Source organism: Lipotes vexillifer, unplaced genomic scaffold (genome assembly GCF_000442215.2).
Source record: "Lipotes vexillifer unplaced genomic scaffold, Lipotes_vexillifer_v1.1 scaffold2116, whole genome shotgun sequence".
NCBI classification, from domain to species: domain Eukaryota; kingdom Metazoa; phylum Chordata; class Mammalia; order Artiodactyla; family Lipotidae; genus Lipotes; species Lipotes vexillifer.
Genome location: NW_006791713.1, coordinates 1,057,551 through 1,080,879, shown reverse-complemented (window position 1 = coordinate 1,080,879; position 23,329 = coordinate 1,057,551). Strand labels below are relative to the sequence as shown.

Here is a 23,329-nt window from a genome sequence, read left to right as displayed (position 1 = left end):
CCACGAGGGGGAAATTGAATAGGTATTGTAAATTTATACCTCAGTAAATTAGGCCTTGACATTAAACTCCATGTAAATAACAACAGCTTTTTTTTTTTTTTTTTTTTTTTTTTTAAGTGGTTCCAATATCTGAAAGCCTTGTTACGGAGCTGGAAGATAAATTGAGCAGTGGCTAGGGTCTAATAGTATTGCTTCTCAGTCTTCTGTGTTCATATTTTATTGCCAAGAGTTTTTAAATAGTAAAAGTGAGTTAATGAATCTAAAAATGGGTTTCAGTCTATGGAAATTAAAAATGTCAGTTATTACTCTTTGATTTATTTTAAAGTAGAGTTTGACTTTGCTGCTCCTCGTATTTTTCAGAGATATAACTACAATGAAAGGAACCATTGTTGCTCAAGTGGATTCGAGCGAATCCTTCCAGGAATTCTGTAGTACATCTTGTCTGTCTCTTTATGAAGACAAACAGAATCCTACTAAAGGAGCGCTGAATAAATCAAGATGTACAATTTGTGGTAAACTAACAGAGGTTTGTATTTTTGTGCTTTATCATTTAGTTCTAACTAATGGGAATATTTTTGACTTTTAACTGTTTTGACATAATCTTTCATCAGTATGTATTTCCTTAAAAGTGAGGGTATATAAAACCTATCTTATAAATATCCCATTATGTAATCCCATTCTCCCATGGGGAGAATGATTTACAAAAAAATTGAAATATAACATCAGTTGACTTCTTTCCTGAGGTTGGAGCACTCACAGAAAACCCATAGTGTTTAAATAGGCTGACTGCACATGAGAGCCAGCAAACGATCTTGCTTAAGAAACGGAACGAGCGGAGGGGATGTTTTTGAGGACTTCGTTAAAAACGTATTACGGTTTTTGCATTTGATGAAATAAAAAGAAATCTGTGCATACATGCTTCATTTGAATTATTTATAATGTTAGTCCTCTCCTCCCTGTTGTACAGCAGTGTACTTATATTTAAATAATTTCCTTTTGGATTTGTCTAAAGATTTCCAATCTGTTTGGAAGTTTTATACTAACACTGCCCAAACTGGGTTGTTTCCTGTCACTTTTAGATACATCTAGAGAAGTTTGTACGATGACCCTGGTGGTCCTCTCTGCCTTGCACCATATATATGTGTGTATAAAAAAGTTTAAAGAAGAATGAAATGTACTTTGTCTTGCCTTTTCCCTAAACAAGCTTTACACAGAAAAACTGAGGCATTTTCTTTCTATTGGAGCACCTTGTTACTTAGAGCACCTTGTTACGTGTCATATATTAATTTGTTTTTTAAAATTTTGCTTGTTTTTCTTTTAGATTCGCCATGAAGTTAGCTTTAAAAATATGACTCATAAACTGTGCAGTGACCACTGCTTTAATAGATACAGAATGGCCAATGGTCTAATAATGAATTGCTGTGAGCAGTGTGGGGAGTACTTGCCCAGCAAAGGTGCTGGAAACAATGTCTTGGTCATTGATGGTCAGCAGAAGAGATTTTGCTGCCAGAGTTGTGTCAGTGAATACAAGCAGGTAATTCATGATCTGATCAGAATCAACCGTTGTTTTGAATGTGCTTTTAAATTGCTATAATAGTTTCACTCGAACAGCATTAATTAACCAGATTTATCTTGAAGTCTCATTTAATTCCATTATTGTCTTAACATCGTAGAGATAACCAATCTCAAGTGAATACTGAAATACATGTAGGTTATTGGAAATAAGTTTGTGATTTTACATAGAAAGGTAAATGCTTACCAAAGTGATTCCTTTTTTGGGTGGTGGAGAGGGGTCCTAAATATGGTTTTTCAAATTGTTGATGCTTAGCGTAGGAGTGATTATTTTCCATTTGATTGTTAATTTAAAATTTAAGGTCTTTGACTTAGCTTAGTTTATTTTTTAATATATACCTGTGGTTTCAAAAGTCAGAGCAGTCTAACTCCCATTTCTTTCTTCTCTTGGTTCCTACTTATCCTTTATACGTATCAGTTTTTAATTCTTACTATTTTGTTTTCTTTCTGAAAAATTAAGGAAATAATGTATTCTTAGTTTCTCTTTTATCTGTACAAAAGGCAGCATACTGTATGTACTGTACTGTACCCTTCATTTGTATCTTGGAATCATTCTCTGTCAGTATATTCCTTATTCTTCCTTATTCCTTTTATGGCTGAGTTAAATTTTCAGGAGTTCTGTGAGCCAGTTGTTAAAACACCCATTATTAAAAAATTAAGTTATAGAAACTTACAAGTAAATTATCTTTGTATTAGTCTGCTAGGGCTGCTGTAACAAAATACTGCAGGGCTCAGACAACCAAGAATTTATTTTCTCACAGTTCTGGAGGCTTAAAATCTAAGATCAAGGTGCCTTTCTGGGGTGGTTTCTGGTGAGGCCACTCCTCCAGGCTTGTAGCTAACCTCCTTCTTGCTGTGTCCTCGCGTGGTCTTTCCTTTGTGCTCAGAAGGAGAGAGTGTCCTGGTCCCTCTTCTTGGACCTAACCTGTAGGGCTTCATTCAACCCTAACCGCCCCTCTTAAAGGCCCTATCCCAAATACAGTCTTGTTGCGGTTAGGGCTTCAAGATACGCATTTGAGGTGGGGGGAGACACAATATTGAAGACAAAGAAAATAAATACTTAAAATGTACCACTTCCTAATTATCTTATTACGTTTCAGTATTACCTGTGCTCTTGAGGTTATTTACATTATTTGTGAGATGGAAATATTATACATAATGGTGTGCTTCTGTGTGTCTCTTCCCAATTTTATGTTCAGTTTTATGTTGGTGGCCCGAAATTAGCCACGGTGGGGAGAGTCTTATGGTAGATGCTACAATAAATATGGTGCTTACTTTCACCTCCCGAGAGCTAGTGGTTAACCATATACAAGACAGCACGGGGCTGACTGTTGTTTATTTGATCACTTTGCTGTTGGTGTTGTTTGGGTTATTTCCAGTGTTTTGCTGCTGCTGATGACAGATGATGAGTAACCTGTGCAGGAACAACCCAGAGGTCTTGCAGGTTCAGTTCCAGACCAGTAGAGCGAATGTCGCAGGAGAGCGAGTCATGTGAATTTTTTGGTTTCTCAGTGCACATAAGTTATGTTTACTATTAAGTGTGCAATAGCACTGTGTCTAAAAAAATGTACACACCTTAATTAAAAAAAATATTAACCATCATCTGAGCTTCAGTGAATCATAGTAGTAGCATTCCAAGATCACTGATTATACCAAGAGATCACCGTAACAAATAGAGTAATAATGAAAAAGTTTGACATGTCGCAAGAATTACCAAAATGTGATACAGAGACACGAGGTGAGCAGATGCTGTTGGGAAAACGGCGCTGATGAAGTTGCTCGACGCAGGGTTGCCACAGACCTCCAATCTGTAAAAAAGGCACTACAACAAGGTCTGCCTGTATATCCTTGACTCTGTGGAGATGTTGTTTCAGGGTAGATTCATAGAAGCAAGATTGCTCAGCCAGAGGTACATGCACATGTTAGTTTGTTAGATACTGTTAAATTTCCTCTGTTAGAGTTGGACCAGCTTGCATTCCTTTCAGCAGTGTATGTGGAAGTGCTTGTTTCTCCGTAGCCTCTCCAGCAGGGACTTGTAGCACTTTATTCTGTTTGGTAAAAACAGTATGTTTAGTAAAATTTGTATTTCTTTTATTAGGAATGCTGATGAGCAGCTTTTCATATTTCAGAGCTCATTGTCTTTCCTTTTCTGTGAACTGTTTGTTTACCTCATACCCATTTTTCTGTTTGGGCTTTGGTTTGCCTTAGTCTTTCCCCCATTAAGTCAAACTTTTAATGAGCAAAATACATCTGTAATTTGTTCATGAAACAATTCTTTAGCAACTGTTATGTTGCAGGTACTGTGCTAATTGCTTGAAATGGTCTGATGGGAGGTACAGTAGACAGTTCCTGCCTCCGTGGGATTTGCATTGCGCTGGTATCATTCAGATCTGTTAACATAAGGAAGGTTTTGCGGTGATTGAAAGGATCAGACTAATTATAATCTGCAGAACTCAATGTGGTGTTTGATGTTGGTGATGTCATTGCATTAGTTATCTTCTGATACCTAGGTTTGGTAAGAGCTAGCCGCCCTGGGTTAAAGTCATGGCCCAGCACTCATACTCTGTGTCCTGGGCATTTGCTTAAATCCACCCCCCCCACCCCTCCTGCACCCTGCCTTTTTTCATCACGTGTCTTGCCTGATGGTATTTCCTACAATTTTTAAAAAATTTTATTTTTGGATGTGTTTCGTCCTTGTTGCTGCTTGCGGGCTTTCTCTAGTTGCGGCGAGCCAGGACTTCTCTTGTTGTGGAGCACAGGCTCTAGGCACGCGGGCTTCAGTAGTTGTGGCTCATGGGCTTAGTTGCTCCGCGGCATGTGGGATCTTCCCGGACCAGGGCTCAAACCCGTGTACCCTGCACTGGCAGGCAGATTCTTAACCACTGCGCCCCCAGGGAAACCCCCTACAATTTTTTTTTTTTTTTTTTTGCGGTACGCGGGCCTCACTGTTGTGGCCTCTCCGCTGCCGAGCACAGGCTCCGGACGCACAGGCTCAGCGGCCATGGCTCACGGGCCCAGCCGCTCCGCGGCATGTGGGATCTTCCTGGACCGGGGCTCGAACCCGCGTCCCCTGCGTCGGCAGGCAGACTCTCAAGCACTGCGCCACCAGGGAAGCCCCGCCCCCTACAATTTTTAATGAGTGGAAATAGTAAGTACCTTTTTCTTTTCCCAGTGGTAGTGCCTTTGGTGTTTCCTCATTAAATTAGATGCCAGCTTCAGGGTTGGTAAATATATTTTATCACATTAAAGAAGTATCCATGGATTTCCTTCATTAAATGTTTTATCAGAAATGAGAATCGAGTTTTGAAGGTCTTTTCAGTGTCTATGGCAGTGATTGTATGATTCCCCCCCGCCCACCTTTATTTATTTATTTTTTTGGCTGCGTCAGGTCTTAGTTGTGGCATGTAGGATCTTCGTTGAGGCACGCGGGATATTTCGTTGCAGCCTGCGGGCTTCTCTCTAGTTGTGGTGTGCAGGTTTTTCTCTCTCTAGTTGTGGTGTGCAGGTTTTTCTCTCTCTAGTTGTGCCGTGCAGGTTCCAGAGCACGTGGGCTCTGTAGTTTGCAGCACATGGGCTCTCGTTGGCAGCACATGGGCTCTCTCGTTGAGGAATGCGAGTTCAGTAGTTGTGGCACGGGGGCTTAGTTGCCCCATGGCATGTGGGATCTTAGTTCCCCCACTGGGGATAGAACTCGTGCCCCCTGCATTAGAAGGTGCAGATTCTTTACCACTAGACCACCAGGGATGTCCCTCCCCACCCCTTTAAATCTATTAATATGTGAATTATTTTAATGGATTTCCTAATTCATCTAAACATTCTTGCATTATTAGAATAAACCATACCGGATCATTATTGTATTTTAAATTTTATTTCTAATTGTTAATATTTAGTACTTTTCCATTGGCATTCATAAGTGAGATTAGTCTTGAATTTCCTTTTTTTGGTGCAGTCTTTAAGATATCAGTGTTATATTTACTTTATAAAAATGCTCAGAGGAAAATTCATACCCTTATATACTTAAATGAGTAAAAATGAACATAAATGAATTAACTTATTAAACTCAAAGTTGTAAAAAGTAAATAAATTAAAGCAAAAGACAAAAAAGATAAAAGTAGAAATTAATGAATTAGGATATAAAAATAGTACTAAGATAATTCAAAATGCTGCTTCTATAGGAAATCAAGTCTTTGAAAAACTAGACAAACCGATTGTCAATCAGGAACAGAGGTTTAAAAATGCAGATTCACAAAGATAAGAAATGACAAGTTGGACTTACCCATAAAAACAGAGAAAATTGAAGAAAATCAACAAGGGACTACTTTGTACAACCCTATATAGAAATGTTGAAAACCTAGATCAAGTGAGTAATTTTCTATCAAAGTATAATTTCCCTAAATTGACTCCAGAGCAGATAGAATAAGGCAGAGAAATTTCCATAGAAGAAATAGAGATAGTTATCAAAGAACTACTCCACAAAATGAAATAGGCTCAGATGGTTTTACAGGGAAATTCCATCAGATTTGAACTAGGTAACCTTAATGTTATTTAAACCATTACAAAGCATTAAAAAGGGTGAAAACTACTCATGTTAAAAAAAAAATTGTGGTAAGTGTATATAATATAATATTCCTAATTTTAAACATTTTTAACTATACAATTGAGTGGCATTAATTACAATCATAATTTGTGCAGTCATTACCTCTATTTCCAGAACTTTTTCGTGACCCAAACAGAAACTCTGTGACAGCAAAGCCAATAACGCCTCATCTTCCCCTTCACCCCTGACCCTGGTAATCTCTCATCTACTCTCTGTCGATGAATTTGCTGATTCTAGGTATTTCATATAAGTGGAGTCATACGATATCTGTCCTTTTTGTCTGGTTTATTCGCTTAACATAATGTTTTGAGTTTCAGCCATGTTGTAGCATTGTTTTTTATGGCTGAATAATATTCATTGTATGCATATACATTTTGCTTATTCATTTATTTGATGATGGACATTTGGGTTGTTTCCATCTTTTGACTATTGTGAATCATACTGCAATGAACATTAGCATATAAGTATCAGTTTGAGGTCTGTTTTAAAGTTCTTGTGGGTGTATACCTAGGAGTGGAATTGTTGGGTCATAGGGTAATTCTATGTTTAGCTTTTTGAAGAGTGGTTAAACTGTTTTTCCACAACAACTGTATCAGTTTAAATTCCTACCAGGAATACGTGAGGGTTCCATTTGCTGTCCATCTTTGCCAACACTTGTTATTTTCCATTAAAAAATTTTTTTTTTTTATCATAGACATCACAGTCGGAGTGGAGTGGTATATCTTTGTGGTTTTGACTTGCATTTCCCTAATGACTAATGATGTTGAGTATGTTTTCATGTGCTTTTTGGCCATTTGTGTGACTTCCTATACAAGTCATATATAGTTTTTTTTTAAATGTTTGTTTGTTTATTTGGCTGTGTCAGGTCTTTAGTTGCGGCATGTGGGCTCTTAGTTGTGGCATGCGACATCTAGTTTCCTGACCAGGGATCAAACCCAGGCCCCCTGCATTGGGAGCACAGAGTCTTAACCACTGGACCACCAGGGGACTCCCTCATTTTACTTTCTTGATAATGTCATTTGCAGAAAACTTCTTAATTTTAATGAAGGCCAGTTTATCTCCTTTTCTTTTGTTGATTGTGTTTTTGGCGTCATATCTAAGAATTTGTTACCAAATCAAAGGTCAAGGTGGTTTATCCCTATGCTTTCTTCTAAGAGTTTTATGGTTTTAACTCATATTTTAGGTCTTTGGTCGATTTTCAATTAATTTTGTTGATGATGTGAGGCAGGCATCCAACTTCATTCTCTTGTGTGTGGAAATCCAGTTGTCCCAGCACCATCTGTTATTGGACTTGTGTGGTTTTTTTGTTGTTGTTTTTAATTTTTTTACTTTTTCATTTATTTATTTAGTTTTTTGGCTGTGTCATTTGGCATGTGGGATCTTAGTTCCCCGACCAGGAATCGAACCCGCGCCCTCTTAAGTAGAGGCTTGGAGTCTTAACCACTGGGCCACCAGGGAAGTCCCTGTTAATTGGTCTTGTGATATTTGTCAAATATTAATTGGCCATAGATGAGTAGGTTTATTTCTGATAACCATCTTTGTAGGAAGTTTTGAAATCAGGAAATGAGTCCTCCAACTTTGTTCTTCTCTTTGGATACTCTAACCCCATTCTAGTTTTGTATGACTTTTCCATTTCTGCAGAAAAGGCTTTTAGAATTTTGATAGTGATTGCATTGATTCTGTAGATCGCTTTGGGTAGTACTGACATTTCTGCAATGTCAAAGCTTCTTATGTATGAACATGGGATGTTTTCTCATTTACTTAGGTCTTTATTAGCTCTAGTAGCTTTATTGTTGACCCCTTTGGGTTTTCTTTTTTTTCCTTTTTTTATAAATTTATTTATTTTTATTTTTGGCTGCGTTGGGTCTTCGTTGCTGCGTGCAGGCTTTCTGTAGTTGGAAATGAAGAGTCGGGGGCTACTCTTCATTGTGGTGTGCAGGCTTCTCATTGCAGTGGCTTCTCTTGTTGCAGAGCTCAGGCTCTAGGTGTGTAGGCTTCAGTAGTTACGGCACATGGGCTCAGTAGTTGTGGCTCTCAGGCTCTAGACGCAGGCTCAGTAGTTGTGGCACACAGGCTTAGTTGCACCATGGCATGTGCGATCTTCCCGGACCAGGGCTCTACCCCGTGTCCCACTGCATTGGCAGGCGGAGTCCTAACCATGTGCCACCAGGGAAATCCCTGGGTTTTCTTTATATAGAGTCAGTTCATCTCCAGTAGTGATAGTTTTACTTCTTCCTTTACAATTTAGATGTCTTTTATTTCTTTTTCTAACTTGTTCTGGCTAGAACTTTCACTATCATGTTGAATAGAAGTGGCAAAAGTAGGCATCCTTTTCTTGTTCCTGACCTTAGAGGGAAAGATTTGTGTCTTTCTCCTTTGAGTATGCCGTTAGCTATGGGTTGTTCATATATGGCATTTGTTACATTGAGATGGTTTTCTATTCCTAGTTTGTTGATTGTCTTTTATCATAAAAGGGTGTTGAAGTTTGTTAAACTTTTTCTTCATCATTTGAGATGATCATGTGGTTTTTACCTTCATTCTATTCATGTGGTGTATTGCATTGATTATTTTACACTTGCATTACTGGGATAAACCCCACTCGGTTATGGTGTGTAATATTTTTAATATGCTGCTGAATTTGCCTTACTGATATTTTCCTTTAGATTTTTGTATGTATATTTGTAAGAGATATTGGTCTGTAATATCTGTCTGTCTTTGGATTCAGGGCAATGGTGGCCTAATGGAATAGGAGTGGGAGGTGTCTACCCTGTTCTGACCTGGGGAGAGTTTGAGAAGAATCTGTGTTAGCTCCTCTTTGAATGTTTGGCGGAATGTCCCAGCGAAGTCATTTGATCCTGGCTTTACTTTGTGGCAGCACTTTTGATGACTGATTCAGTCTCTTTACTTCTGAACAGGTCTGTTGATATTTTCTGTCAGTTTTGGTGTTTTGCTTTTTTTTTTTTTTTTTAAATGCAAACCACTCCAGGTATTTATTTATTCATTTAATATCTTTTTTAACCTTTGGCTGCATTGGGTCCCCGTTGCGGGCTTCTCACTGCAGTGGCCTCTCCCACTGCGGAGCACGGGCTCCAAGGCGCATGGGCTTCAGTAGCTGTGGCGCAGGGGCCCAGCCACTCTGTGGCGTGTGGGATCCTCCCAGACCAGGGCTTGTGAACCCGAGCCACCTGCATTTGGCAGGCGGACCCCCAACCACTGCGCCACCAGGGAAGCCCCTGGTTTGCATTTTTTAAGGGATTTCTGTTTCATCTAGGTTATCCAGTTATTGGTGTATAATTATTCATAGCATTTTCTCACAGTCCTTTCTTAGGGAATATTTGTAGTATTGTCCCTACTTTCATTTCTCTGTTTTGTTCTTTGTGTCTTTTTTCTTAGTATAACTAAAGGTTTGTTGACTTTTTTTTTTTTTTTGGAAAAATTATTTAAAAAATATTTTTCTTAAATTATTTAAGAAACTATTTCAGTCCCTTTGGAAAGGAGAAGAAGGCACTGAGATCTGGACAAGTATGTTTTCTGCATTTTGTTTTTACTTTTGACCCACGGCTGAGGTTGTGGAATAAGCTCTCTTGTGTGTCTCTGTGACTGTATTTGAGAATAGTCTTTACTCCTTTTGACAGATTGTACTGTCCCAAAATGGCCACAACACGTTCTTCCGTCCAACATGTTATTACAACATGACTTTGACACTCCTCCTATTGAGAGGCAGGATCTATTTTCTGTACGATCGTAAGCAGGTTTTGCACTATGGTGTGACACTCTGTGACTTCTGAAGCTAGGTCATAATAGGTGATACAGTTCCTATGCTTGGGACCCACCACCATGCAGTGAGGAAGCCCAAGCCATGCGTGTAGAAAGACCCACAAGGAGAGGAACGGAGGCCCCAGCCTTCAGCCCTTGTTGAGTTAACAGCCAACTATCAGCACCCACTTGCTAGCCAAGTGGGATTGGATTTTGGAATTAGATCCTCATCCCCCAGGCAAGCCACACTAACTGACACTGTATGGAGCCTTCCCCAAGTCCTGTCCAATTTGTGGCTTTGTAATCCAGATAACTGATAGCTGTTGTCTCCAGCTACTATGTTTTGCAGTAGGTTGTTGAGCAGCAATAGGTAATTGAAACCCCTCTCACCATATGAATGTGGAGTATCTTCCTATCTCAAGGGGATAGTAATAAATTAAATAATAAAGTCTCAAAATAAAAGAGCTCTGTTCTGATTGGTTAAAAGAGAGTCATGAACGCTTATATAAATCTAATATTCTCCAAGTTCCCATGTTTTTAAATTCTCATATATTACATGTTAAATAATAATCCAAATTCATATAAATAAGGTGAATTTTAGGACAAAATATGCCGGGTTTAATCATTTTGCTTTTAAAAAAGCGATGTCTTTTTGTGGCCTTATGAATGTGGAGTAGAATCCAAGGAGAAAACAAGTAGAATGCAATTCTATTTTATATAACATTTGCAGGTTTTTTTAAATTGAAGAAATTAGTTAATCTGAACTTATTAACATTCTAATACTGTTTCACCAATCAGATAAGCCAACAATACTTCCTGTTACTAACTATTTCCACATAACATTTAAAATTAAGAAAAAGGGTAAAATCATGTGTTCAAACAAAGTGAACTACACATTTGACAACTGTTTTTATATAAATAGTAATTATGTTCTATAGTGTGTCAGCTTAAACAAAGTTTCCAAAATCTATAATTAATTTAAAAATTTTTAAAAAAATTCTTGAAGTATATTATACTCAGGTAATTAACCTTGGATATACAGATAATTTTTCAGTAAGGCAGAATACTAAAACATTGGTCACCAAATATTGTTTTAATACATATATTATTTTGCCTTATTTTTATTTTTGTATGTTTGGGGGTAGCCTTATCACTGGATTATATTGGCACTATATTGGCATAGTGGCAAATGTTTTGCCACTTTAAGAAGGTGTAAAAGAAATTGGTGTGTCTGTGAGTGGAATTATGCTATCCGGATGGAAATTTTTACCGTGGGATCCTCCCAGACCGGGGCACGAACCCGCATCCCCTGCATCGGCAGGCGGACTCTCAACCACTGCGCCACCAGGGAAGCCCTGCATAGGACTTTTGCCCCTGTTTTCAGTCCTGCAGTTTCCATTTGGACCTTCTGTTTCTTTGATGAGAATTTCTATTTTTTAATTGTTGTGTTTTTTTCCCTTGTTGAAGCATTTTTCTCGTGGCTGCTTAAAAACCTTTGGCACAGAATCCTAGGGTATTTGTGTTTTCAGTGTGAGCATCTTTTGACTGCCTCCTTCTGTGGCTCTGGCTCCCTCCCTCTGGGCTCCAGGAGGGCCTGCTACTGCGCTCCCTGCATCCCCACTGGCACCAGGATGATTCTCCTCCAGAGGATACAGAAAGTATTCTTCATAGTATCAGTAAATAAAGCTTATTTCAAAGTAGTGCTTCATCTTTGTTTTTAGTTGTCATAGCTTTTATATTTCTCATACTATATGTTCATAATTTTAAGTAAATAAGAGGGACTCTGTGTGTATGTTGTTACTGATAAAGGGACATAATCAGACATGTTTGGAGAGCACCGCAGTGATGCTCTAGTGAATGTCTTCTTTTTCTAAAGCCTGGGAACTAAAACTGTACAGTGATTTTTTGGTCCCTGCTCCCACATTCTTCCACCCCCAACCTTTTGTCTCTAACATCTAAGTTGGCCACTCTTGTTGTTTATCCCTGTCCCTGTAGCCCAGTTAGTGTCTGGAGTATACAGATACAGGTGTTTAATCGTCTAGATCCCGGCAGTGGGGACTGTCTAGTGCTTAACGCTTGTCTTTCGGTATTTTCCAGTTTCTTAAAAAAAATTTTTATTTAAAAAATTGTTTAATTTTTATTGAAATATAGTTGATTTACAGTGTTGTGTTAGTTTCACGTGTACAGCAAAGTAACTCGGTTATACGTACACATAAATCTATATATTCTTTTCTTATATTCTCTTCCACTGTAGATTATTACAAGCTGTTGAGTGTAGTTCCCTGTGCTGTACAGTGGGTCTTTGCTGGTTATCTACTTTACGTATAGTGGTGTGTGCATATTTTTTATTTATTTATTTTTTGCGGTACACGGGCCTCTTGCTGTTGTGGCCTCTCCCGCTGCGGAGCACAGGCTCCGGACGCGCAGGCTCAGTGGCCATAGCTCACGGGCCCAGCCGCTCTGTGGCATGTGGGATCTTCCTGGACCGGGGCATGAACTCATGTCCCCTGAATCAGCAGGCAGACTCTCAAGCATTGCACCACCAGGGAAGCCCGGTGTGTGCATATTTTAATCTCAAGCTTCTAATTTATCCCTGCCCCCCTCCCCCCATTTTCCCCTTTGGTAACCATGAGTTTGTTCTATGTCTGTGAGTCTATTTCTGTTTTGTAAATAAGTTCATTTGTATCATTTTTTTTTTTTTTTAGATTCCACATATAAGGGATATCATATGATATTTGTCTTTCTGTCTGACTTACTTCACTTAGTATGATAATCTCTATCTAGGTCCATCCATGTTGCTGCAAATGGCATTATTCCATTCTTTTTTATGGTTGAGTAATATTCCATTGTATATATACCACATCTTCTTTATCCATTCCTCTGTCAATGGACATTCAGGTTACTTCCATGTCTTGGCTATTGTAAATAGTGCATCAGTGAACATTGGGGTGCATGTATCTTTTCAAATTATGGTTTCCTCCAGATAGATGCCCAGGAGTGGGATTGCTGGGTCGTATGGTAGTTCTATTTTTAGTTTTCTAAGGAACCTCCACACTGTTCTCCATAATGGCTGCACCAAATACATTCCCACTCACAGTGTAGAAAGGTTCCCTTTTTTCCACACCCTCTCTAGCATTTACTGTTTGTAGGTTTCTTGGTGATGGCCATGCTGACTGGCCAGAGGTGACACCTCATTGTAGTTTAGATTTGCATTTCTCTAATGATTGGTGATGTTGAGCATCTTTTCATGTGCCTCTTAGCCATCTATATGTCTTCTTTCGACAAATATCTATTTAGATCTTCCGCCCATTTTTTACTTTTTTTTTTCATATTGATCTGCATGAGCTGTTTGTATATTTTGAAGATTAATCCTTTGTCGGTTGCATCATTTCCAAATATTTTCTCCCATTCTGTAGGTTGTCTTTTTGTGTTGTTTATGGTTTCCATTGCTACGCAAAAGCTTTTAAGTTTAATTCAATCCCATTTGTTTATTTTATTTTATTATTATTATCATTTTTTGTGCGGTATGTGGGCCTCTCACTGTTGTGGCCTCTCTCGTTGCGTAGCACAGGCTCTGGATACGCAGGCTCAGTGGCCATGGCTCACGGGCCCAGCCGCTCCGCAGCATGTGGGATCCTCCCGGACCGGGGCACGAACCTGTGTCCCCTGCATCGGCAGGTGGATCTCAACCACTGCGCCTCCAGAGAAGCCCCTATTTTTGTTTTTATTTCCATTACTCTAGGAGACTATTTTCCATTTTCTTGCATGGCATTTTGACTTTTAAGGAAAACAGGATGCTTTCTGCAAAGAGTAAGGATATAAATTTCTATGTGCTGGAAGCTGTTATATGTGCTTTAAAAAGAGTTTCCAAAACAACCCATTTGCAGATGATGAAAACTGTAACTGTGTAATTTCCAAGTCAGTTTTCTTTTGTTTTTGTTTGTTTGTTTGCTTTGGCCACACTGCAAGGCTTGTGGGATCTTAGTTCCCTGGTCAGGGATTGAACCCAGGGCCACATCAGTGAAAGCTCCGAGTGCTAACCACTGGACTGCCAGGGAACTGCCGAGATACCGTTTTATGTATTATTAATAGATTTTACTGAATACATTTAGAATACATTGTCATCTAAGAGAAATATGTGATTTTTTTTGCAAGGTCTACTTAGAGGTGAGTCAAATCTAAGGGTCTGTTTTTAATTCTTTATTTATCTAGTTACTATTATTTTTCTATAGGATAATTATAAAGTTATGACATATAATATTTTGTAAGCTGGTCAGTGGCACTGTAGGACAGATAGGCATTTTTAAAAGTTGGAACGAGGTTGTAAGTCACAAAACAGGTAATTAAGAATCAACGTTTACAGATTGCTTGTTGACCTTTCGATCTAGCAGCCTTTCTTTATATCTTTTTATAAAGCCTTTTAAAATCTTTTTTTAGGTAGGTAGCCATCCAAGCTTTCTGAAGGAGGTTCGTGATCACATGCAGGACTCTTTCTTAATGCAGCCTGAGGTAAGCAGGAGTGTGGCTGGGGTTAAGGCCTCGACATGACATGCTCTGCTACTGCCTTTATTGTGTGTCTGAAAAATCGTGTACATTTTGAAGTGTATTAACATTTATGAACTTTAAATATGTCAGATGATTATTTTCTTTATCTCAAGACTGACAACTTTCTCATTTCACTAAATTTTACATATGTTTTCTTGAGATGCACTCATTTGCTTTTAGGTATTTATGTTATTAACAATTATTTTAAGGGGCTTCCCAGGTGGTGCAGTGGTTGGGAGTACGCCTGCCGATGCAAGGGACACGGGTTTTTTGCGGTAGGCTCAGCGGCCATGGCTCACGGGCCCAGCCGCTCCGCGGCATGTGGGATCTTCCCGGACCAGGGCACAAACCCGTGTCCCCTACATTGGCAGGCGGACTCCCAACCACTGCGCCACCAGGGAAGCCCTAAGATACAGATTTTTAATGCACAGTCCTTGACCTCAGTGGGCATTTAAAAAAAATAAATTTATTTGTTTATTTATTTACTTCTAGCTGTGTTGGGTCTTTGTTGCTACGCACGGGCTTTCTCTAGTTTTGGCGAAGAGGGGCTACTCTTCGTTGTGGTGCGCGGGCTTCTCATTGTGGTGGCATCTCTTCGTTGCAGAGTGTGGGCTCTAGGGTGTGCGGGCTTCAGTAGTTGTGGCACGCGGGCTCAGTAGTTGTGGCTTGTGGGCTCAAGAGCACAGGCTCAGTAGTTGTGGTGCACAGGCTTAGTTGCTCTGCAGCATGTGGGATCTTCCCGGACCAGGGCTCGAACCCGTGCCCCCTGCAGTGGCAGGCGATTCTTAACCACTGTTCCACTAGGGAAGCCCCCAGTGGGCATTATATAGGATATAAGAGTCCTTCTCTTGTGCCTACCTGAAAGGGGGGGGGGAATCCTTTCTTTCAAAAAATGTTTCCAAATCTATATTCCCATTAAGCCACATGAATAAATTAAGACTTGAATAATAAATGTATACAATTAATTATAATTGTAGTATAGTGATCAAAATAAGGAATTTTATATTGATATAATACCACTGATTAACCTATAGACCTTATTCAAATTTTGTTCATTAATGTCTGTTATAGCAAATTGAGGGAAAAAAATTGTATAGCATCCAATCCAGGATCATAAGCCGTTATTTAAAAACAAGTTTTTTTTTCAGTTTCTCCTTCTGTTCTTCTGAGACCCTAATTCCAGGTGTATTAGATTTCCTGCTCCTGTCCCATGGTCACAGTGGCTCTATTATTTATTGAGGTTTTTAAAGTCTTGTTTTCCTTCTGGCTTCATTTTAGAGACCTTGTAATGTGTCTTTAGTTTTACTAATCTTTTCTAATCAACTGTTAGTTCCATGTGGTGTATTTTTTGTCTTGGACTTTGTCATCTCTACAGGTTCCATCTGGGTCTTTTTTATGTCCTATTCCTGGCCTCATTGTGTTCATATTTTTCCTCCATGGGTTTCTTGAGTATATCAGCGTATTTATCATAGTAACTCTTTTAACATCTTTGCCTACTATTTTCCTATCTGTCCTTTCTATATAAAATTTCTATGTAATGAGTTATACAGTTGACTGAGAGTCATCTTGAGTGAATAAAAGAAGTATAAGGTTTACTTGAATTTATCTCTTAATCTTAGTATAAAAATTAGTATAATAGCATGTCATTGTTGAAGTTTTTATCATTATCCCCCTCTCCACAGGGTTCTTCACTATTTTTATGCTTTGGACTCCCTTGGTAACATGGTTAGATGGTTTCTCAGCATGCTGTTAAATGCATAAAATAAAATATCTATGATTACAACTAGAACCGATTATTCCAAATAGAGTTATCACAATATTTAAAAATTTTTGAAATGTGATCTATATACACTGTATTAATGCATTAAGTAATAAGGTATAGTGGTTATTAACTATAATGTTTTTTTTAATTTTTAATTAATTTATTTTTTTATGTAATGTTTTTTGAAGTAATGTTGGACATCAATGATATATTGAGCCACCTGCCAGTATAAGATAAAAAGTTGGGGATTTTTATTTTAGCGGGTTCTGCTAAAACTAATGTGGTTTATTACCTCTAATCAGAATGAAAAGAAAGCTACGTTTCGGTTAGGTGTTAATGAATATAAAGATAATAATTTTTCCATGTGATGTCATGGCCCTAAGTTAGTTTTCAGTTGTATCTGGATGTGGCCAGGAAGTCGGTTCTGTGCAGCCACACTTGTGCCCATTTCCTAGATTAGATTTGCAGTAACAAGTCCATCAAGCTTTGTCTCTTGAGCACCTACCCTTGCCGTCCACTTGCTTGGTTAAAAATGTAGTAAATGAGATGTTTTACTTACATCTAAAAGGAAAAATTAGGGAGAAGTTTTAGAATCTTGTGATGGTTAATTTTGATATTCATGTGGAGCTGGTTAACATGAAAATGTAAGGCACCTTTTTTCAATGACTAGACTGAAAATGAGCCCGTTTGCCGCAAACTCCCCATTATTTTTTCGTTTTACCTCACCAGTGTTGTTTCTATCACATCTACCTCATCCTTTTTTTTTTTTTTTTACTGAATTTATAATTTATTTCTCCCCGTGCCTGAATGGGGAATATAATAATTGTGAATTTGTTCCACTTAATTTTGTTCCTTAAATCACTCAGTGCATATTTATAGGGTGCATGAAATTTAAATATGATTACGTTGTTTACATAGGAAGCAGAGAAAACGTGGCATGACAGCATATATCTTTTTTGCTAATACTCTCCCGTTAGATGGGCGTTTTTGTTGTTGAAATAGTGGCAACTGTGAGAGTGGCTGTTAAAAGTGTTTTCAGTGTTAATGATTCTGTTTTTCTTAGTTTCACACAAAACTATTTCTCAGTGGGGACCAGTTGCTTAGCTTCTTGCTTACTTGACCCAGGTCAACTGGTCTACTTTTTATGGGTACGTCTTAAAACTTACTAATTACTTAACCATTCTGGCAGTAAAATCATTGTCAACTTGAAAGATACTTCTAATAAGTTAAAAAATCTAGTGCAAGATTAGAATGGATGATTGGACCTCATTTATATCTGTAAAAGAATTCTTCATAGATGCTGCTCTGTGGAGGTCTCACAACCACCTGTTGGGAGGTGCTTTATTTTTCTCTCTGTAACTCTGTGATACAATGGGAGGTGTCCTGATATCTTTAGTGTTCCTCATTTGTACTGTGGTGCCAGATTCTAAACACTCTTTTATTTTTCTTTGTTTTATTGATGTGTTTAAATTTAAATTATTATATTAGGCCCCAGGAAAACATGTTGTCCTTCCAAACAAAACAACAGCCTTCTCCTCTACTGTCCTGAACATTGGGAGAGTCATAATCAGACTTAATAGGTTTGCAGTTATTCTTATTTTTTCCGTGTTAGTATCCTTTTGCTATTGATAAGTTTTTCTTTTTGGTTTTTCTTCTCTTTTCTTTTTTTCTGAGCGTATCAAAGCTTGAAGAATAAGTTGGTTTCCACTTTGAAAAGTAAAACTTACGGCTTCCTTTGGGTGATGTTTAAGTAAATAAGGAACCACTAGGAATAGAACACGCATTCCTGGCATGGAAACAGCTGTGTTTTCTCATGACTTTTATATTAATTGTATGCTGAGAAGGTTTTTTTCTTTTTTCTTTTTTTGGTGTTGATGTTAAGTTGTTTTTGGCTAATGTTTTTACCTTCAATTTCTTATTTTATTTTCTCAAATCCTGTGGCATTTGTGAAATTTATCCGTGCAGTTTACTCATTTTTTTGTTATTTTTGGCCTGATTGTCGTCTTCCCTTACATCTATTATTCATCCATCCATGGAACGTTGAGCACTTCTTATGTCATCATATTGTACTAGGTGGTGTTGGGTGCGAAGATGCGTGAAGTAATCTAAACATCATATGGAAAGACGGATGCTCAAGTCCCTTCTATAAAATGACCTTGCGTCTACGAATGCGGAGGACTGACTGTACGATTACTTTGCATCGTGACATGTGATATTTGATTTAACTGATTATGACAGTTCTGTTACAGTTCAGAAAAGAAATCAAATACAAGTTGCACTTAAAGGCTTGCTTTTACTTTTGTTTGATTTCTAATTGTGACTATCAAAGTTAATTTTTAAATGCAAACACACCAGTTCCTCTGAATTGTATTTTTGTAAGACTGTCTATATTTCAGTGATACTGATTTTGTCTAGTAATTTCCAAGCTGCACCTCCTTTGGCCTTTCCTCCTTTGGTCTTACCTCATTCTCTGAATTACATCAGGGTTGGCAATATTCACCTTTGACACGATTGACTTTATTGCTACCTATTGACTAATTATTAACTTTAATAACCAAAAATCATTTTGAATGAAATTTTTTTAAATTAAAAAACTGTTAAAGTTTTTATATTTTATTTTGGTTGAACGAGGTTTTAAATGTAGTAGAAAGGTGTTAAATCAGTTTTAAGAGAAGTGTCAGAGTGCTTGGGACAATAGCAGCTCAGCTCTGAAGGAGGGTAGTTGTTTGATTATTAGGACTTATATTTTGTAGGTTCATTTAATTTCTTCTGTTGCATGACAAGGAGGTGTGTCATTGTGAACAGAAAACACCGTGCCTTTCTTACATCTTCAGTTTCTACTTACTTATATGTAAGGATTCTATTTAATAGGGCAAACCACTATTTTTGAAGGAGACTTAGCTTAGATCATAGTTTTGTTTGGCCCTAATATAGCTGCATTGCAGTTAACACTTTGCATCAGATGAAGACTTCTGACCCACTAAGCCTGATTAGAGATGAACAGAATTGTTTTGCAGAGAGAAAAAGTATAATGAAAAGTACAATATTTTGTTCTAGTTAAATTTTTAATTTTCTTTTTATGTTTCAAATTTTAGAAATATGGAAAACTGACCACTTGTACTGGCTGCCGAACACAGTGCAGGTTTTTTGATATGACTCAGTGTATAGGTCCTAATGGGTATATGGAGCCTTATTGTTCAACTGCTTGCATGAACAGTCACAAGACAAAATATGCAAAATCACAAAGTAAGTCTCAGGTGTTTGGAAAGTTAAAAAACTTTAGTAGCATTAATAATTTGTCAACTACTCTTTCTCCTCTGACTTTCTTTTTATGCTCACTTTTAACTGCATAATTGGTTTATTTTTATTATCACACTAAACTTTCTTAGTGCAAACTTTAATGGTTTTGATCATTTAATTTTTAAATTACTGGTGAAGTTCTGTCCATGTCTGTGTTCCTGACTAAAATTGTTTTTCCATCCAAACATTATCCAAAACTGAGATCGTTCATGCGTCTGTGTGTGTTTTAGAGATAGTATCAGTCTTCTTTTATGACAGTATTTCTTTAAGGTGCAAATAATCTCAGAAATTAATAAAATAATATTTACATAAAGTCTCATTAAACTATTCTCAGAGGTCAATTAAGATTTTTTTTAAAAAAACTTTGATTATTTTATAAAAAATCAGATATGTACTTTTTCTCTCCTAGGTTTGGGAATTATTTGCCATTTTTGTAAGCGAAACTCTTTACCTCAGTATCAAGCCACAATGCCTGATGGAAAACTGTATAACTTTTGCAATTCCAATTGTGTGGCTAAATTCCAGGTTTGTTATTTACTTTGCCTAATGCTTCCAATAAAACACACAAAGAAAATTAGCGGTGTAATATACTTCATCTTTACTCAGTGTGCTGATTTTTACATATTTTGTTGAGGGTCAGATTGGAGGGTAGAGATTCTGGAGTCAGAGCAGAGGTAGGTTCACCAGCTCTCTACTTAGTACAGATGCTCGAAATTGACTTCTTAATTGTTATTTATGATACAGACTTGGAAGGAAAGTAAATTTTAGCTATCAACCTTTAAAACAAAAGGGTAAGTGGTCTAGCCAGCAAAATCGAGTTTATTCGGAGTAGCTGAGGAGGCGGCACCACAGGCAAGTCTGGAGACTGAAGGGTGAGATTTGAGCCCGGGGTAGCTGGAGGAGGGCTAGCGTCCCAGGTGGGGCTGCTCTCCGCCGGGTTGCTGCTGGGTTGCTGGGCAAGCAGGCAGCTCTCCTGCTGGTCTGAAGTTAGCCGCCCAGCTTCCTGGCGCCATTTTGAATGAGGTTTTTCTTGATTCATTTTCACATAGTGTCATTGAGCTCAGTGCCTGCCGTGCAGTTGTTTCTCAGCAGATGGTTTGAGTAGCATCTGACTTCTACGGGTTCTGTTTTATGTTAAGTGGATGGAGGATGTAGGTACACTTATCCCGGAAGTGACAAGCGTGCACGTTTCCTTCATGTATTAGAAACGTGCTGTGGGACTGGAGATTGGACTTGTCCTGGTCAGCCTTCGTTTCATTCAAGATGAGCTTCAGGGAGACATTTTTCGTTGCAGTCAGTGTAAAGAAGAGCTCTCTGACATAGTTGTCAGAGCTGGAGTATGGGTAGTCTCAGGATAGGACTGCTGGATGTGTTCAGATGTAAGCTGGTTGACCAGTAAGGTGGAGTAGTTGGGGATTCAGCATGAGTTAAGTGGTTTACCTGATGTGTATGAAATTTCAGGGTAGATTGAGTTCATTCATCCAACAGTTGTACTGTGTTGCAGGCACTGTGCTCTAGTTAATTGATTTAAATTGAAAATGCGGTCTCTTAACTACCTTAAATTGAGGTAGTTTGAATTCAGCCAGGGGAATGTTGTTTTTGTTAATAGTTATACCTTGCCTGAGCTTAGGTAATTAACCACATTGAAGATTAAACTTTCTTTTGGAAGTTGGGATGTGGCCACTGATACATCCTGAGAGTGGTAAACATTGCTTTCGACTTGTTGGTTCTTCTCAAAATAGAAATTAAGGACTAAGGATTAATTATGGGAGAAGAGGACAGTGTCTTTGCTGTTTGTCAGATTTTTAACTTTCTTCTGTTTTGATGTTGGGTAAACTGAAATGTTAATTGAAAATGTTTTAACTACTTTTCTCATTTAATTTAAACTTGTATTGCCCATCATTTGATAAGAACATTTGTGTATGTACATTGTATATTTTAAAGAAACAATTTAGACTCTTACTTCGGAGGAATGCATCCAAGATAAGCCTGTAGGGCAGCCTCATCAATCTGTGACTGCACAAAAGTACAAAGTTGACAAATAGAAAAGCAGCATTTTTTCTTTATCTTAAAGCAAACCGTAGATCTTGAAGTTTTATGTCTTCCTTAGATGTTTTTCCATTTCATAGTAAGATAATAGGATAACATTTCATTTGTTTTGAAAGGATAATTAACTTTAATGGACTTCAGTTTTTTGGAAACACTAAGGGTATTGTTGCTGGGTTTTATTTTTTTAAATAATTCATTCACCTGGTAGTTACGGTCTTAAATATGCGTGTTTTCTTTCTTTTCACAAATTCTCATTGTGTTGTATGATGTTTATCGAAGTTTTAAAATGATAAAGGTTTTTTTCTCCCTCCACTGCTGCCTTGAAAAATTTTGTACTGTTTCATACATTCAACAGATTATATGTAATATGGATTAAAGAGTGATAATTAAATATCAGCATACTCATCACTCAGGTTAGAACAAATTCCCCGCGCGCCCCCACCCCACCCCACACTGGGCACGCTGCCTGGCTTTTGGATCCCCGACCAGGGACTGAACCCAGGCCATCAGCAGTGAAAGCGCGAGTCCTGGTCACTGGATCACCAGGAAAGTCCCAGAACAAAACTTTTAAAGCCCATGTATGCTTATATCTTTTTCTACTCTGTAAATCGTTTTAACTCTTAAAAATGTAATAAAACTAAAATAAATTTCTGGCATCAATACCAGTCTGTAAAGCTTACCCCCCCAACTTTGTTTAAAAACAAGTATAAAAAGGCTATTTTCACGGATGGACTTGGAATGAAAATGATGGCAATAATGCAACAAATCATTAGTAAATTAGCTACTAGAGGCAGAACTATGAGCTAGGTTCTTTTGTGTTTATTTACTAGTTCAGAACTTGGTGAACTGACCTCACTATTATTTGCTTGTATTTTCTTAAAGAAGAAATCATAATTGAACTTTATGATTTTTTTTTTCCTTTTCCGTATTATTTTAAATAATTAGTAGTAATCATGTGGTAGAAAATGAACTTCAATTTCATAAAACGAACTTAGCATACTAGTATTTTTAAAGACAAAATTCAGAAATGTAATTTTATACGTTGAGGAAATAAGTAGTTAAGAAAGATTGGTACTGTTTTCCTGGACGTCGTTGATATTTGATGGTTGTCACAAAAAAAACCTTGTAAAATCCACCTCAGACTCGGTGTGTTTTGTGCTTTGTTTTAGGCTCTCAGCATGCAGTCATCTCCCAACGGCCAGTTTGTAGCTCCAAGTGATATTCAGTTGAAGTGCAACTATTGCAAAAATTCCTTTTGTTCAAAGCCAGAAATCCTGGAATGGGAGGCAAGTCCTAGTTTGTTAATGTATGTTATCTAGTGCTAAAATGAAAGTCTGGTATAGTAACTATGACATTTCCATTTGAGAACCTATTTCTTAGTGGATAAGGATTAGTTTTTCAGATTTTGTGATGATTAGATTATTTGCTCTTTTTATGTGGGTGTAGCACCAAGAAAGGATCTGGGTTTTTTTTTAGGTCAAACAGAAAATTATTGAAGTCATATCCACAATATATTATGTTCATAGTAGTGTACAGAATGCCATTTTAACCACGTACCTGGGGTGTCTTTTGTTTGTGCAGTGTTGTTCCCACCTCCTTCTCCACCCCCCATCTTCATAAGTATTGTCTGTTAACTGTAGTATCTTACATTGCCTTTTGTTTACCATGTTGTCATTTAACATTTTATAATTGTGTTTTAATAAAGGAATCCTAATATAAATTTTATTCTCCCTTTCTCATCACTCTTT

At 37.7% G+C, this 23,329-nt stretch overlaps 1 protein-coding gene across 1 annotated transcript in view; it reads left to right on the top strand.

Moving 5' to 3' along the window:
- The window catches only part of ZMYM2 (zinc finger MYM-type containing 2), an 88,812-nt gene that overhangs the window by 32,378 nt on the left and 33,105 nt on the right, over positions 1-23,329 (top strand). Inside the window, exons 5-10 of the mRNA XM_007464514.1 lie at positions 361-526; positions 1,322-1,534; positions 14,363-14,434; positions 19,328-19,478; positions 19,942-20,057; positions 22,751-22,867. Coding sequence (XP_007464576.1) covers positions 361-526; positions 1,322-1,534; positions 14,363-14,434; positions 19,328-19,478; positions 19,942-20,057; positions 22,751-22,867 — 835 coding nt within the window. The remainder of the gene's footprint in view (positions 1-360; positions 527-1,321; positions 1,535-14,362; positions 14,435-19,327; positions 19,479-19,941; positions 20,058-22,750; positions 22,868-23,329) is intronic.